This window comes from Magnolia sinica, chromosome 7, assembly GCF_029962835.1.
Source record: "Magnolia sinica isolate HGM2019 chromosome 7, MsV1, whole genome shotgun sequence".
Classification (NCBI taxonomy): Eukaryota; Viridiplantae; Streptophyta; class Magnoliopsida; order Magnoliales; family Magnoliaceae; genus Magnolia; species Magnolia sinica.
In genome coordinates, this window is record NC_080579.1 from 67,135,643 (window position 1) to 67,153,917 (window position 18,275).

General features: G+C 43.0%; 1 protein-coding gene across 1 annotated transcript; it reads right to left on the reverse strand.

Annotated features, from left to right (window-relative positions):
• Positions 1-2,494: 2,494 nt before the first annotated feature.
• Positions 2,495-10,769, reverse strand: LOC131251412 (uncharacterized). The gene is made up of 5 exons (XM_058252096.1): positions 10,613-10,769; positions 10,143-10,192; positions 7,815-7,941; positions 3,660-3,764; positions 2,495-3,298 (listed from the first exon to the last, which is right to left on the reverse strand). The coding sequence occupies exons 1-5, from the start codon at positions 10,722-10,724 to the stop codon at positions 2,670-2,672; spliced, it is 1,023 nt and encodes a 340-aa protein (XP_058108079.1). The 5' UTR covers positions 10,725-10,769; the 3' UTR covers positions 2,495-2,669.
• Positions 10,770-18,275: the final 7,506 nt, after the last annotated feature.

An 18,275-nucleotide genomic window follows, 5' to 3' on the forward strand; every position in this document is an offset into this window, starting at 1 on the left:
GTACTTGGCCTCAGGGGAGGGTGGTGTACTCAAATCTGGCCCTGGTGCTCTATGAGTAGTGTTGGCGCACATTCAAGGAGGTGCAGCACACCTCGATAATGTGGCAGCGTCAGCGGCAGGGTAGGCACCCTCTTTTCTTATCATGCTACGTTGTATTAATAAGGCCTTTGATACTTGGTCACTTGGCTCCATGTAGGGTCCGGACTCGGGTAGTTCTAGGACTTGGTTATCTTCATGGGGGTAAACAGACATACCGACTCATAGTACTGGTGTATTACACAGGTGACGTTGACGCACCGACATCTGATGCCCATGCACTTGCCTAAGGTGCTAGTGCACTCAATCAGAATGCTGGCGCACTGGGTTGAAGTGTCCACGCACTTGCCCGCAAATGTGTATATACCCAGGTAGTTGAATTCGGGCAATAGTTCCTTTAGGCTTCTTCAGGATTTGGTGGAATTTTCCTGCCATCCTTCTTTCATTTAATTTGAACATGCTATGTATTCTCCTCATTTATTACTAGCATTTAGCCGTTCCTCTTTGTATTGTGCTGACTATATGCTCCTTTTCCCGTGAGCATTTTCCCTTAATAGGGAGTAATGGCAAAGTCCCAGCAGACTACAAGGCTGTGTCAGCAACTTGCGGTGGAATCGAGTCTGGCTGATGCCCATGACCCCGCAAGGCATGTAATTGGGAAGGATAAAGAGAGGTGGAATCGAGTCCGACTGATGCCTTTGAAAGGCATGTAACTGGGAAGGATAAAGAGAGGTAGAATCGAGTCTGACTGATGCCCCCACAAGGCATGTAACTGGGAAGGATAAAGAGACTATAATGTAGGATAATTAGTTACTTGCTCTAAAAGTTCGAACTAATAGAGCATTGCAAATTAATCCTTTTATCTCATAGCCCAAGACTCACATCACATGGATTAGGACCTCAGCCAAACCCCTCTCGTGAGCCCCAAATCACATGAGTACCGCCTCACACGAGCCACCCATCTCACATAGACTGCCCACCCCAAGTGTGTCCCTGTATCCCACGGGCAACCTCACTCGAGCCCGGTGTGAAAATGCCCATGCATTAGACTGTCATTGTCCTAGAAGGGTCAGTAAGAGAGGAAGGTGAAGTTACACACTTACAACTAAGCCAGCCTGTGGTTGAGGCGCAGTATGAGGGTCCTGCCCCTAGGCCACATCTAGAGACACCAAGAAGAGAGTCCATTTGGCAATGCCCTTTGTCGAAGAGGCAGCAGACAAAAAAAAAAAAAAAAAACAACTCTGTTACATGAAATGCCCAACGCGTTCTGGGTGCGTGAGCTAGTACTGAGACTTCCGTCACTCCCGGTGATGATTTCATAACGACTCCTGAATGTGGACAGTCTGCTGTACGGGGTACAGATGTAAGCACACCGGATGTAGGTATGAGTAATACTCAGGTAATCGAGTTGACGGGCATCACACCAGAGGGCCTAGTGACCTGCTTACATTTAAATCTCTCAAAATTAACCCAAGGAAAGTGCAAGCAATGTTGTCGAATCGCATATGCGATCGCATTTTTTTAGAAACAAAAAAAAAAAAAAAAAAAAAGGAAAAAATAAATAAATAAATAAAATAAAATTTTATATATATATATATCCAAAAAAATGTAAAAAAAATATATAAGAAATTGAGAAGAACTTTTCTAAGTTAATAGATAACTAATTTTACATATTTAAAATACATTTGCGAGAGATAAAATCAATTAAACATCAAGTCATCCACATTTAACAATATAGTTAACAAGTAACAACAAAATCAACAAGCTATTTATTTATTATGGTAGAAAATCAACAAGCTATCTTCCTTGAAACTTAAAAGTGCTTGAATCTTGATCTTCCAACTTCCAAGAGAGAGAGTGAGAGAGAGAGAGAGATCACTTGGAAGTAGGAAATACAAGAGAGAGGGAGATAAAGACCACTTGTAAATAAGAAATATAAGAGAAAAATAGAGTAAGAGAGTTTGGAGTGAGAATATTGCAAATGGAGGAGATTTGAAAGCCTTTTTATAGGCAAAATGTTTTTTTTTTTTTTTTTTGGCAAAAAAAATAAATAATAAATAAAATTCAATGTGTCATAGCCAATATGCGATTGCATATGCTACATGCGATCGCATAGTTTTGCATATGCAACATATGCAACATATGCCATCGCATATGTGCCAGATCGCATAAGCGATCTGCATATGGATATGCGCATATGCAATCATATGCGCATATGCGATTGCATATGCACATATGCGATCGCACATGACAACAATGAGTGCAAGCATTCATTTTAAACACCAAGATTTTTTTTTTTTCCTAAGTCATGGTTTCTAATTCTCCAACACCTCCCATTTGGGAGGCAGTAATCATCAAAATGACAACTAGAACCCCATATCAGTAGAAGTTATCATGGACTGAATCAGAAATAGATAATACAAATCCCACAAGCAATTTGCAAAACTTCGCCGCATGATGATAGAATTGTTTTTCTTCTAATCACAGTATCTATAAAACAGATAACTAGATTTCATATATTGGTTTCTTTTATTTATCATTATTTTATCAACACTTAAGCTAAAACACACCCAAATGAGGTAAAAAGCCGGATAAAAGATCACCTTCTTCATCAATCCACATTTCGTTGAAAATCATTGATCTTCAACAGAGAACTCAAACAGCATGGTATGCTTATACTTCTCGCCTGGTTGCACCACAACAGATGGGAAGTTCGGCTGATTTATGGCATTTGGGAATCCCTGAGTTTCCAAACAGAGCCCTGCATGCTTTCCATAAACAGCTCTACCTTTACCAACCACACCATTGACGTAGTTTCCAGTGTAAAACTGAACACCAGGTGCATTGGTCCATATATTCAAGACCCTCGAGCTCAACCGGTCCTTCACTTTGGCCGCGTGCTTCAAGCCCAATTTCTCTTCCCCGCAATCAAGCACGTAGTTGTGATCGTACCCGCCAGGGACCTCACTGATCCTGCTACCAATCTTTTTCTCAGCTGTGAAGTCAAAGGGGGTACCTTTAACTGGCATGATTTCGCCTGTCGGAACTGTATACTGATCAACAGGTGTTACATGAGATGCCCATATCTGGACTAAATGCTCGAGGACATTTCCGGAGTGGTGTCCTGCTAAATTCCAGTAGGTGTGTTGGGCTAAGCTAATTGGAGTGGCCTTGTTCTCAGGCACGGCTTCCATGTCAAGTCTCATTGTCGTCTTTGCAGTGAGAGTGTAAGTTGCAGTTACAGTAACATCTCCAGGGTAACCTGGTTTTGATGAATCAATCCATGGAAACAAAGTCACTTAATTTTCCAGGAATTACAAGTTCTTCCATCATGTGGAGCCCATGGTTGGCTAGCTAGACTGCCTATTTCATGTGCTGTGGCCCTTTCTTTGCTAACTGTACGTGCTTCTGTATTTTCTTCGTAAATGTGGATTTTTAGGCCACTGGTCGAAGGGTTAGGATCTCCCTATATGAAATTTGGCCATAGTATCAATAGTCTAAATCTTCAAACCTTGGGCTCCACCTTTATAGTAAAGAAAGCATCATAGAATTGTGTGTTGAGGCTCAGGACCAAATAGTTACTCTTTTCTCCTGAGGCAAGTGAGAAGCAAGTGAAGATTTACCTTCTTCACCATCACGACTGTGATATTTGAAGGTGATTGATGGCATTTCACCATCTTTCCGTTCCACAACTTCCCATATCACTTTGTCAAAACCCTTGTGCCCACCTGAAAGAGAAGAAGAAATAAGAAGGATTAACCATAATGGGGACAATGGAAAATGGGATGCCAGAGCTCTTCATTTCAAAAAATCCAATCCAATTTGAAAGGCCAGGACTAGATGCTAATTTGATAAGGATGATAATTGGTACAGAAGGAACAACCTTGTTTTTAGGAAGGATCAAAGTGCTGCTGTTTCTGATGTTAGTTATAGGATTCCTGGGCTTCTTCAGTAAGATGTCCCTGATTCCTCTACAATACAGGGGCCTGTCTGTACACACCATCAAAATGGGGTTCTTAGGCAAAATTCCCATTTCGAACCGAAACGAGGGTTTTGCAGTAATTTGGACACCATTCTGCAAACATCATTTCGATCCCCCACTCCTCGAAACAGGCGCTAAAAAGCCCACTCGTAGAAAGCCAATCCGATTGACTTTCGAAAAAGTGACTTTTGTGGGAAGCCCCCTTTCTAAGAACTATGTTGATGGTGAGTCCAAACAGGCCCTAAGCACATGACACTTTTTCTGTCTGTGCATTTCTTAAGTGGAAAATCATCCACCATACACATGGGAATTAGGATAATTTACATCTAGCAAGGTTGCCCAAATCATGGGTGCCACTGAGGAATGATCTAATAGTAACACTGATCAGAACAAATGATCCTAATCATCAAGGTGGCGGCCATCAAATGCACGTTTATAAGGAGAATGGTCATAGATCCAAATTCAATGGTTAGATGGGATCAGCATAATTTTTGGGCTATGCTCCTCCAACATTTGGGCAGTCTGGATTGACTAATGTGTATGCCAATGTACATTGGATGCTTTGCCAGCGTTAAAGAAATGGTGGAGAAAAGGCAGTGCTTATAGTAGCCTAGCCTGTTAAACATTTAAGCATGAATGAATAAAACTAAAGTGGTCCTTGCCAATTCATGAAAATAAATAATTCGCAATTTCCGACTACATGGGCAGACTATTTTATGGATTTAATCCAGAAGCCCATTATTGTTTTTTTTTTTTTCCCCCATTTTTCCTTTTCTAACTGAAAGTTTGTGTGAGAGAGAGAGAGAGAGAGAGAGAGAGAGAGAGAGAGAGAGAGAGAGAGAGAGAGAGAGAGAGATGTTTGACATCCCCCCCTCTTGCTTTTTATTAAGTTACAAAACCAAATATACTGAAAATACCGCTCACTTTATAGACTACAATATAAAGAAAATAAAATATGAGTAACAAGAGGAACTAAATGATAGAACCAAAGGATTAGGTGGGCCATATGATCATATGGCCCATATTAGTCGGCTTTAACACCACCTCAAGTTGGAGCATAGATGTTATTGATGCCTAGCTTAGAAAAGATATGCTCAGACTGATTGTGACCAAGAGCTTTAATGAACACATCCACAATCTGATCTATAGACTTGACATTCGATGTAGAAATTTCACCATTGTTAACTTTTTCACAAATAAAGTGACTATCAACTTCAATATGTTTCATTCTCTCATGAAAAACTAGGTTGTTTGTAATATTAGTTGTTGGCTACTTATTACAAGACAACTGCATTGGCAAAGTTACAACAAAACCCATCTCTTACAACAACATCTTTACCCATACAAGCACACGTGGTATTTGCCATGACCCTATATTCTGCTTTTGTACTAGATCTTGCTACTATGCTTTAATTCTTACTCTTTCACATGACTAAATTTCCTTCTATAAATGTATAATATCCAGCTGTACAAGACAACTATATTGGCAAAGTTACAACAAAACTCATCTCTTACAACAACTGTTTTACCCATACAAGCTCACATGTGGTATGTGCCATGACCGTATATTCTGCTTCTATATTAGATCTTGCTACTACGCTTTATTTCTTAGTTCTTACTCTTCCATGTGACTAAATTTCCTCCTATAAATGTACAATATCCAGCTGTAAACCACCTATCAGACAGAGAACTTACCCAATCAGCATCAGAATACATGGTAACCTGAAAATAAGGTTATCTCTTATATAAGATTCCTTGAGTTACCTTAAGATACCACAAAATCTGGACAAATCCATTGAAATGTGGAATTCTAGGAAAACTGATGAACTGACTAACCAGATTAACAACATACAATATGTCAAGTCTAGTAATAGTCAAGTAAATAAGTTTCCCAACCAATTTTTTGTACCTTCCTGGGTCTTCACCTATCCTTGGTGTATCGGCAAGCTTAGCAAAAAAAAAAAAACCGATTCTGTAAGTCCAAGGTATACTTTTGTTGTGATAGATTAATCCCTTTGGTCTTGCAACCTCTATCCTTAGGAAATACCGACGATGACTTAAATCTTTTATCAATTTTTTGTTGTTGAAGGTATTGCTTAAGTTCTTCAATTCATTTATTGTCATTGCCTGTGACCACAATATCATCCACATACACAATCAACCCAGACGCACACCGCCATATGAAGACTGAATGATTAGCCTAACTCCTTTGTAACCCATAGGCTAACACAACCTTATTGAACTTGTTAAACCATACTTGTGGCAATTGCTTCAGCCCATATATCATCTTATGAAGCTTACACACTTTATCTTACTCTTAAACAACAAACTCAGGTGGTTGCTCCATATAGTCTTCTTCTGTGAGATATCCATGAAGAAAGGTGCTTTCAAAGTCAAGTTGGAATAATGACTAGTCATGGTTAGAAGCAACTAAGAGATTAACACGGCTGGAATTAAGCTTAGCAACTAGAAAGCACGTCATAGTGTAGTCAACTCCAAGAGTTTTGAGTGTATCCCTTTGCAATTAATCAAGCTTTCAATCTTTTGACTATTCCATTGAGCTGAAACTTAATGATATATACCCACTTGCATCCAACAACACACTTGCCAACTAAAAGATGACTCATCTCTTCTTCCAAAACCTCCTTCCACTCCTCATGAGACAAGGCTTCTTAATATGACTTGGGAATAGAATGGGAGGAAAGAGCCAATGCAAACTTGTGAAATCTAGGAGACAAATATGGAAATAAGATGTTCGGTAAAAGAATGTCCACCTTTCCTCTGTGCAATAGGAAGATCATTAGAACAATAAGGTACATGATCTAAAAGCTCAGAAGAAGATGTGGTGGATGGCATGCCATGGACAACTTCACACTCCCTTCTTCCGTCATGAGTAGGTTCAATTTCAAGATGAGACTAACCCATGGAAGAGAGTGGCTGTATAAAATGGACCTCTACAAGAAGAGGCACTTGCACCGTAGATGAGGATTGAGGATCTTCCATTGCAAGTGTTTTACCCTAATTCGACTTCTATAAAGAATATTTATACCCCATCCACAGAAATATCCAAAACACCCTATTTGGTCGGATTGGGTCTCATACAATTCAGGTTGGGGACGCTGCGCTTGAACCCCCACCAGGTGCAAAGTACCCAAACTCCACACAGGCAGCAAGCCCCCCATTCCCCCAATTGGGGCTTTATATATAACTTCTCCTGCACTACTCAGCAGAATACAAACATCTATCGCAACATCCATGTTTCCAGTTTGACACAGAATGACAATTGTGGATAGTGATCTATCTGTGGGAACCACAAGATGAAGGGTCCAAACTAAACTCCATGTGCCATATGTGCAATTTGAGTAAAACACAGTGGATAATGAAATTTGTGCCATTCTGGTTAGATTTCTCATTAAGTTTAAAGAGGACCCTTCAAATAGTATTGTCATGAAATTAGATGATAATGCTTTAAGAATTGCAGGACACTGTACTTACCAAGGTTAGATATCATTCGAACATATCACCATAAGATATCACCATATGAATTTACCACAATACCTTCATATTACCTTCCAATATGACCATGTTATGATGTTGAATTCCATAAACATTATCCATGGATGGATGTATCTATGGATACATTTGATACTATAAATTTGTATCAGAACTTATTAGTGATAGAAACGGTACTTTTAGACATATCACAATGCATATCTTTGTATCCCATCAGCAGAAGAATTTATCGCAATAAATTTCTGATTGAATTTACATTCTGAAATTTGAACCTTGTCCTTACCATGGAGACTGTTGGGCGGGTTATTGATGGGCAAAGAATACTCCTTCCCTTTGAGTGTGAACTTCCCCTCTTTGATTCTATTTGCAACGCGACCAACAATGCAGCCAAAGTAAGGTGCAGCTCCTTTCTGAAAAACAGAGTGAAGGGAAAGAAATGCATAGATCATGAGTATGCATGACTACAAAGACATTTTAACAACATATAGTGCTTAAGGCCCCAACGTGTTACAGTGTAACATTACAACAGTGTTCACATATAACGGCCATTTTAGAGTTTCTTCTTTTACGGCCTAAAATGACCATTTATTTAATTTTTTCCATAAAAACAATCATTTCAGTTGAACTGATTTTCCATGTTTCTCATTTTAGTTTGTGTGGACATTTCAAACAGTTTTTTTTTTTGTCTTTTTTCTTTTCTAAACACATCAATGCTAGTCTTCAATTTATAATAGTTGTGAGGGTCATGTAAAAGTAAGGACCGTGCTAGCATACCTTGAATAGGTAGATTAGCTTAGCGGTGAACGAGCACAATGTGAGAAAACGACTTTATGGAGAAGGGCAAGATGTATAGCTATCAGATAATCTAAATTGCCGATGCCATTGAGGAGGAGCATATATCTAAAATCACATTGATAAATCAAGCCCAATCATGCAATTGATGTGTACCTAATTGATGGTTAAAAGCAAAATAGAAAGTGATCCAAATTTAAAGGAGAAAATCAAATGGTTAATAGTATCTTCTGTTCTCCTTGCAATTTTCGGCTATGATCCATTCACACTTGTTTAGTGAAAGTTACTCTTTCATGATTTCACCTTGCTCCAACTTTAAGACCTTAACTACAATTTACCAATAAATGATAAAAATGTCTTCAATTTTCTCTAAGTCGATTCACATATAAAAATCAAAACAAGTGTCAACAGCTTAATAACCATACAAGATAGAATTTTGACTGCGCATGTATTTATTTCTAAGTAAACTCTAATTTTTATGGTAGAATCTCAAAAATCAGAGATATCTCAAGTGGGTGTTTAGGATTGAATGGCCATTTAATGCAAAATCTCATTTCAATTGATTATTCAAAACCATTGATTCCAATCAAATCTGCCCCAAGAAAAAACATCAAAATAAATTATTTAAAAAAAAAAAAAAACCATATCTAGCTAGGAGGAATCATATCATAAGCATGCATTCATCCACCATTAGCACGTCATACAAGAACCTCGATCGAGGTTGTCCAAATCAGCGGACCCACCATGGTGATGCACAGTTTTGTTAAATACGACTGCATATTCGCATATGCGAATTCCCATATGCACATCACATATGCGATTGCATTGCATATGCAATGTATGCAATCGCATATCTGCCAACTGTTGGCACATTATTTTATTTGTTTATTTTTTATTTTTGCAAAAAATCAAACTTTCGTAAGTAGTGTAACTTGTAACTATAAGTTGTGTAAGTATATTGTTGAATGTAACTTAGTGTTAGTGTAACTAAGTTGTAAATTGTAACTTGTAAGTAGCAGTTAGTGTTATAATGTATAAATAATGAACATTAAGATGTAACTTCAAAATTGTATTTGTACAATAACTAGCATATTGATTGTTTTGTGACTTAACTATATTGTTGAATGTTGAATTTGATGTACTTCATTCATTTCTCTAACAAGTCACAAACTAATTTTATACGTGTAAAATTACTATATTAGTTATCTATTGACTTAGGGAAGCTTCTCCTAAGTTCTTATATTTTTCTACATTTTTTTTTTTCAATTTTTCTCCTTGTTTTCTTTGAACTGCATATGGGGTTTGACAACATTGGTGATGCATGTCCCAGAAGCATACTGATTGACAGTCTTAAGGGCTCAGATTATTCCATAGACAATTAGTGTTATTTTCAAACATCCATTTCATAGAGACCGGTCAGATGGCTGTACATCTGGATGTGTTATGACTGCATGGGCAATTAACCAAAACAAGATCACCCAACAATGATAACGTTAGGGCCATGCACCATCCATTGTATGGTGCAAATTTTGAATATTCTGATGTGAGAGTTCGTGCATGTGGGGCCCATAGTTCGATGATTCACGTGATTTGCCCAATGTACACCAATGCTAATGAGGGATTCCCCCAAAATTCACATTGATGCATCAACACCTATAATTTCTGAAATTTGATCATCTGGATTGAATCGCATGCATGCCAAACGCACAGTGCGTATGCGCACGTGTATGATCCATCATACTCCTCCAGAGCATGGTTCCTGCTAGAATCAATCAAAATTCAAAACCCAAATGAGATCTTTTTTCTAAACAAGACTGACCAGATAAGGTTCGAGCGTGTCGAATCCAAGAACGACGTCCGCAAGATTTCCTGAAACGGCACAAAAACAGAAAGAAAGTGAGAGAAATTCACATCAACACCACCATTTATATCTCCGTGATAGTTCAACACCGCTTCTTAAGTTGTGGTGTCGCCTCGACTGCTGCGTAATAAGCCAACCGCGCCCATTCATATCATGTGCCCCATCCATCTTCGGTGGCGCACATAACCCATAATTCATCGAACGATCTAAGCACTGAATCTGGATCCTTGAGAAAAATTTATTCTCAGCCGTCCATCCGAAAAAGCCGCCAATGGATTGGTTAGGGTCATTCGATCAGTGGAATTTTCAGCCTACGTTCCATCGACTGTGGCCACTATTACTTGGACGGCCTGGATGAACGTGAATGTATACCACGTGTACGGGGGATGAGACATCATCATTTAAAAAACAGACGATAGAGGGCATACCGTTGGCATCAGGGACATGGAGGGAAGTAATGGTGGCGCCCCAGTTGCTGATCTTCACCACCATGCTTCCATTGCTGAGTTCAAACAGCTCTGCTTGCTGCGACTCCGCCATTGAAGAGAGAGAGAGAGAGAGAGAGAGAGAGAGAGAGATTTTGCAGAGGTTTTTTAATAGAATACGGTTTTGTCGGGATGTGGATAGTATTTTCGAATGAGACACACGTCGGACTGACGTTAATTTTTTTTTGTTCGGTCTTCAGAGGTTTGCCGCATTTGAGCCGATTTGGTGAGACCCCAAAATGACCCAAGACGCTGCGTTCCTTACCGTTGGCCCCACGTTTATGCATGTAACGCCGTTCGTCCGTTTTTTTTTTTTTTTTTCCAGATTATTTTAGGTCATTACCCTAAAAATAAATCAGATCCAATTACCACGTAGACCATATCACAAATATCTTCGGATATGTTCAGCTAAGATACGGGACAAATCAGTGTTGCAATTTTCTCCCGAGATTCCTGATTGAGATCTAGGGTAGGTCTCTTCAATGAGATCTGAACAGTTGAAACCAGTTGAAATATATAGTAGGATACCGAGGTCGAGAGTCCGAAGTGACTCACATAGCCATCCCGAGGAAGAATCTTCTGACTTAGATTCTTCAATGAGTCGTGGTCGAGTTTTCCCTTGGCATCGAGCAGATTACCGACTTACCGACCTGCCTTTGGGAGTCGTGTCTAAGCACTGAGACTGAGCTCCTTTCCTTAGTAGAATATAGATTAAATCGGAGATAACTATCCTATTTGTCTTACTGTACCAGGCAGAGTTTCCTTGAGTGTAGCGACTCGGAGTCTTGTCTAGTACATGGTCGTACCTCGGCGGCCCTAAGAGATGTTCCGAGCAACAGCTCGAAAATGAATGGGACCATAGAAGGGATCGACATATGATGGAAGTGGAGATATTTTATCTTCTGATGGCCGATCTTGAGGAGTAGGCCATTTTCCTAAGTAGTGGATTAATGGTTTCTAGCCATTGAGGACCTCGGTTGCCACTGCCGCTAGCTAATCACACGTAAAGCACGAGTGTCTAAGTTGTCCTCTTCTCCTTATCCAGTCCATTTTTACTTATAACAGTAACCCCCTACTTCCAAGCTTGCGTAGTAAGCTCGGGAAGTAAGTTGGTTTAGTGAGCTCGGACTTTCTCGTGCGTGGGTGTCGAGCCTACTCATCATTAATGCAAAATAAATGGGCATGCGCTTGTTATTAATGCTGAATAAGGCGGTGTGTGCAAGAATCGGAGGCGGATCTGCAATCATGATACGGCACGATCGAGGTAATGTGTGTCGGCTCGAGGTCACGTGCGTTGATAGGGGCGCCTGTTCGACTCCTGACTTATGGGGCGCAGACACATGACATCTCCTAGGAAGTCAGGTTGCCTGCCGAGTGGGAAGGCTCCACGTGGCCAAGCGCGGGCATCGAGGGGCCGTTTTGGCTGCCGCATTAAATGCGGGCAGTCATTGCCATACGGTCGAATTCCCTATAAACGAGGGATGCCCTAGCAGCGTAAGGGGCATTTGCTTTCACTGCTCCTCTTTGTTATTGCTGCCTACCGGAGTTGGCGATTTCTAGTAAGTCGGAACCCTGTCTCTCCGGCCTTTCTTCACATCTTCTCCGACCTTCTTCCTTCCTTCTCTCTTTTATCTGTTTTGCTGCTCCCATTTTCCAGTAAAAAAATGTCAGATTCTTCTAACACCTGGGATGAACCCACTACATTCCAGGGTGATTCGGAGTCGGGGGACTATGATTGGCTTAGGCCGACCCGCCATCACCGATCATGATGATATGCGACAGGGAGATTGCGCCCATTTAAAGGGCAAGGGCTATGGCTCAATCTTTTGCTGAGCAGCCTGCGAGAGTCGAGGTGGGGTCAACTCTAGGAAGGGAAGAGGGGACCCTATCTTCCTTAAAGTGAAGACCAACCTAGTTGGGTCGAGCTTGAAGGAGTCTGACTTGGTGCAAATCAGGTCAATGTACCACATATCAAACTTAGTGGTACTTTAAGCTCCCACACTTGGCGAACTTCCAAGTGAACCTAGGGAGGGTAAGGTGGTAATATTTCTGGTCGCCCTCCAGTGCGGCTTGAGGCTTCTCTCCCCTGCATCGTTAGGAAGGTCGTCTCTCATCTGAAGCCGACCCTTGACTAGATAATCCCAAATTCCTAGAGGGCTCTAGTGGGGGCCTTTGTCTCGTGGTTTTGGCTCAGACAGCCTGACCTGACTGCGAATGAATTCCTTCACATGTACCAGGTGAATGCCAACCCTCTCCACGATGGTTGGTATTATTTTTCGTCCCGACCAAAGACAGACAAGGGCATAATTAAAGATATCGCGACCTCCAATAAGAATTGGAAGAAAAAATGGTTTTGGGCACTGGGAGTGGGAAGCTCCGGCAACTGCTAAGCTACGATTTCAGGTTCTAACCCGCTTCGTCCACACAGATTGGGCACATTCAGACTGTTGTTTTCCCCTTCTTTTCCTTTTTTTTTTACATTCTTATTTTGCTCCAAGCTGTTGTGGTCTTTGACAGTTCCGTCCAAGTATCCAACCTTAGTGACAGAATTGGAGAGTAACCAGATCGAGCAAGTGGAGGCTTTGGCAAGGTCGTAGAAGCTGTTGATTACTCCTGAACTCCTCTACCGGTCAGGTCTTGCCCCTTCCATGCTAGGTATATTTAGTTGATTTCTTTAAGAGTTCGGAAGTTGTCATTTCTTTTGCCATTGATCACTTGCTTTTTCTGTATAGAGATGGCTGACCAAACTCCTTCCTCCAAACGAGCTCGGGTTCCCTTTGACGCCGAGCTGGCTCAGAGGAAATCTTCAAGGACGAGAGCAATCGTCCCTCCCACTAAGGCGGCGGGAGGGAAGTCAAGATCGGGCTCAGACAAGCCCACGAGAAGGCAATTGAGCTCGGCTGCTGGCGAGGGGAGCGCCTCGGCTCCTCCCGACACCACCATCACAAACCCACCGTCAGCCTCAGAGGCTGTCGATGCGGGTCAATAGGAGGCTGTCTCGGTGAGAGAGGTCGCCCTTGTTACTACCTCATCCCTCTAAGGCTTAGGCGGAGCTGACCTCCAAGATCCAGGTGGCTAGTTCATCTGGTCGGCAAAGAGGTGGGGCCCGGGGGGTTTGGCTCCTCTTACACGGTATGTCTCCTACTGTGGATAGCTTGGCATGTCTCTAATGCCGAGATTGCTGAGGCGATGGCTATCGAACCAGTCGAAGACATGGGCCAGGTGGCCGCTTTTTTATATAAGATATAACTCTATCCTTTCCTTGTAGTTGCTTTCATACTTGACTCTTTTTTTCTGACGTGAATCTCTTTTTAGTTTGACCATGTGGTCCTGAACGCTCGTCGTGCAATAATACACGTCGAGAAGGAGTGTGAGGATGTAGAAGTGAGCCTCACAAGCAAAGTTGTTGAGGTCGACCAGCTTCGATCTGCCTTGCAGAAGTTTGGGGAGGAGCATGTGGCTTTCAAGGCTCAAACTGTGAGGCCGGTATCCTAATCCATACTGTTCCCTAGCCTTTTGTGATCCTCATCGTCGAATTCCGACGACCTACAATATGTAGACAGCATTTGCGCGCGACCCTAAGTCGCATTCCGTAAATTTGAATCGACTCGACCCGAGACTTGTACCCTAGCGACCGCACCGTCGTTATGGTTCTAACGCCGCGACTTGCGCATCGATGCAATACTTAGGCCAGGAGTTGTGGGCGCGTGTTTATTTCTAGGAAAATGCCATGCGTTGCGAATTCCAAGAGAATCTCTACCATACATAATCAATCAATCACTAGTCAAGTACACAACCCATCCCTCTCTTACACAAGCCATCCCCAAAGTCAACTCTCTCTCTCCACCCATCCCTTTCTTACACTCACCCATCCCTTTCTCTCTCTCTCTCTCACACACACACCCATCTCTCTCTTACACCACCATCCCTCTCTCCCATCCATCACTGCATCCCATCTCATTCTCCTCCATTTTCAAGCTTCCATGAGAGAAAAGATCTAAGGAGAGAATAACCAAGTGTGGTCCACTTCCTACCCCCTCATCTCACCATCCAAACCTTCAAACTTCATCATCCACCTTTAAAGAAGAAGCTTAGGAGCTAAGGAGTCCAATGAGCTAAAGAAGAAGACAATCGGTGGGTGTTCATAGAACTAGACAGTGATTTTGATTTAGGGCCCACATGATTTGAGACCTATCTTGATGTATGTATTTTAATCCTTGGAGGGCTCATAGTGGCGGAGCCCTCCATCACACAATTCTCCATCTCTCTCTCTCTCTCTCTCTCTCTCTCTCTCTTTCTCTCCCTATCTCTCTCTTTCCCATCTTGTGGCCCACCATGATGCATCCGATCCACACCATCCATGTGTTGGGCTCCACCTTGCTGCCTGTCCGTTAGGACAGGCCTGGATGAAGGACATCACAAATATCAGTTTGATGCAATACATGGGGCCACCTTAATGGCACGTGGCTCACACCCATTTGGGAGTCCACCGTGATGCATGCGTTTCATCCATGCTGCCCACCGTCCAGGCCTTAGACGGTGGGGTCAGTCGTGATGTACGTGTTTTATCCACCGTCCACGTAGACATGTGGATCCCAACAGCTAAAGCTGATGTATTGATGTCAGCAAGTGGGCTTGATCATGAGGGATGTGTTATATCCCAACCGTCCATGTGGACGGTGGGAACAGTCAGCAACATAGCTACTGTATCACGTCAGCAAGTTTTTTGGGCCACCATGACGTACGTGTTTCTCTAAGCCGTCCATCTGTTTAGACGTGGGGCCCACCCCACACGTGTGACACGTGTGGGCAGGTGGGACTCACCTTGATGTATATGTTCTATATCCACACCATCCATCTAGACGGGTGGTGTGGGACGCACCATGATACATGTGTTTTTCCAGCCGTCCATCTGTTTTGAGGTGTGGGCCCACCCCACACGTGTGACACATGTGGGCAGGTGGCCCATGTGAGACCCGTATCCTAGCCCATACCATTCCGTACGCTTCCATAGTCCTCTCGGTCAAATTTCAGTGACACGCGATGCGTATATATCAATTGCGCGCGACCCTGAGTCGTATCCCGTATTCTAGAGTCAGCTCGACCTGAGACTTGTATCCTTGCGACCACGTCGTCGCCGCGTCTCACGCGCCGATGCGATATCGGGACCGGAGATGTGGGCCCACATTTAGTTCAAAGAAAACACCACACATTTGCAAACCCAAGAGAACATGTCCCATCAATCAATCACACCACATCCCATCATGTCATGTACAAGAGCAATCCCAAAGTCAACTCTCTCTCTTACAACCCATACCTAGTCAAGTACACCCATCACTCCAGTCACCACTCACCATCCCTCTCTCTCCTTACATCACCTCTCTCTCATTTCCTCCCAAGCAACCGTCCAAGCTCCATGAGAGAGCTTTGTGTGGCCCACTTCCTATCTCCCATCTCCACCATCCAAGCTTCATCTTAGTCCTTAAATCTTGTTCCTTTGGAGCTAAAGATGGGGAGGAGTCCAAGAAGATCAAAGGAGGGTGATTTTTTTTCAACAATTGATTATTGTGTATTGAGGGCCCACTTGTGGTGGGAACCATCTTGATGTATGCATTGCATTGGGAGGGCCCATAGTGGCGGGGTCCCTCCCCTTCACACGCTACTTCCTCTCTCCTTCTCTCTATTTCTTTCATTTTTTATGTTGACGATGAGGTGTGTGGCCCACCTTGATGGATGATCCATGTTGTCTAGTGGGACCACACGCTATCCAAATGGTGAGGCCCACCGTGATGGATCTATTGTACTCACGCTGTCCGGGGCACCTTACTGCCATGTGGACAAACCTGGATGAAGGGAAACTACAAATATCAACTTGATACAAGCTGGTGGGCCACACGTGTGGACCCACCAGACGTATGCATTCCATCCACCATCCATACCGTGGAGCCCACAGTGATATGTGATTGTCCACACCGTCCAATACAGGACGTGAGATGGACGCTGATTGGTTGGCGTCCCTCACTCCACACCATCCAGTCTCTTCGACAGTGTGACCCACCCCAGCATATATATTTATATTATATTAATATAACATATATTATGTGGTGGGCCCCACGTGGGACCCACCTTGCTATATGTATTGGATCGGCACCATCCAGCAAGGGACGGTGCTGGATCACCGTGATGTATCTGTTGCATCCCACCGTCCAGATGGGACGGTAGGGGCCCTACTTAGATGAATGTGTTGTATCCTCACTGTCCATTGCTTGGACAGTGGGACCCACCCTGTACGTGTGCACGTGTGGGGTGTGGGCCTGCCATGATGGAAGTGTTTGTATCCTCACCGTCCAAGGAAAGGACGGTGGGAAGCAGATTGGCTGGTATACATCACACCAGTATAATAACTGCTGTAGTGATGTCAGTTCTGTGCGTCATGCACGCTGTATGTGTTTCATCTATTCCATCCAAATGGTGGGGCCCACCTGCTGTGTAGGATGTCAACAAGTGCTGTGGGTCCAGCATGATGTATGTGGTTTACTCACCATCCGTCCAGGATGTGGCCCACCCCACACGTCTGGGTGGGATCCACATTGATGTATTTATTATATCTGCACTGTCCAAATCTTCTGGACGGTGGCCACACCTTGATGTAAATGTTTTATATCCACGTCATCCATTTGTTTTTGCTGGGACCCACCTCGGATGTATGTGATCTATTCAAGTCGTCCATCTGTTCTGCCAGCATGGGACCACCGTGATGTATTTATTTCATCCACACTGTCCAGATTGTGCTGGACGATGCTGGACGATGTTTGGACAGTGCTGATTTACATGTCCAATGTTTGGACAGTGCTGATTTACATGTCCAATGTTTGGACAGTGCTGATTTACATAGACAATGTTTGGCAGTGCTGATCATCATTAGTGAGCCATGTGCCTCATAGAATGATAGTGTGCAGTGATACGCATGTTGCACCTGCAACTATTGAAATGATTTCAGGCGACCCATATCATAGTGGGACCCACTGTGATGCGTATGTTATCCAGGCTGTCCTTTGGCTGGACTGCTGGTAGGCCCAACTATGATGAGTAGGCCCACTTGTTGCACGTGTAAGGCCCACCTGTGATGTATATTTGAGGCCCACCGATTGGGTATTTGAGACCCACCTGTGATGTATATGTATCCCATATATGCGGCCCTCTTGATGTATAAAGAGGCCCATTGGTGCAGCCCATTGATGCGGCCCACTATGATGTACATGAGGCCCATGTTTGAGGCCCAAAGTGTTATATACCCGGCCCATGTGATGGGGCCCACCTATTATGTATTTACGGCCCATATGTCGTGGCCCATTGTGATGTATTTTCGGCTCATGTGAGTTGGCCCATTGTGATGTATTTGAGGGCCATGTGCAGGGCCCACTTGTTGTGTATTTAAGGCCTGTGTGATGAGGACCATTGAGATGTATTCGAGGCCTATGTGATGTGGCCCATTGTCATATATATTAGGCCCATTGTTGTGTATTCATGGCCCATTTGGTGAGGCCCATTATGGTGTATTTATGGCCCATGTCATGCCACCCATTGTGATGTGTATGAGGTCCAG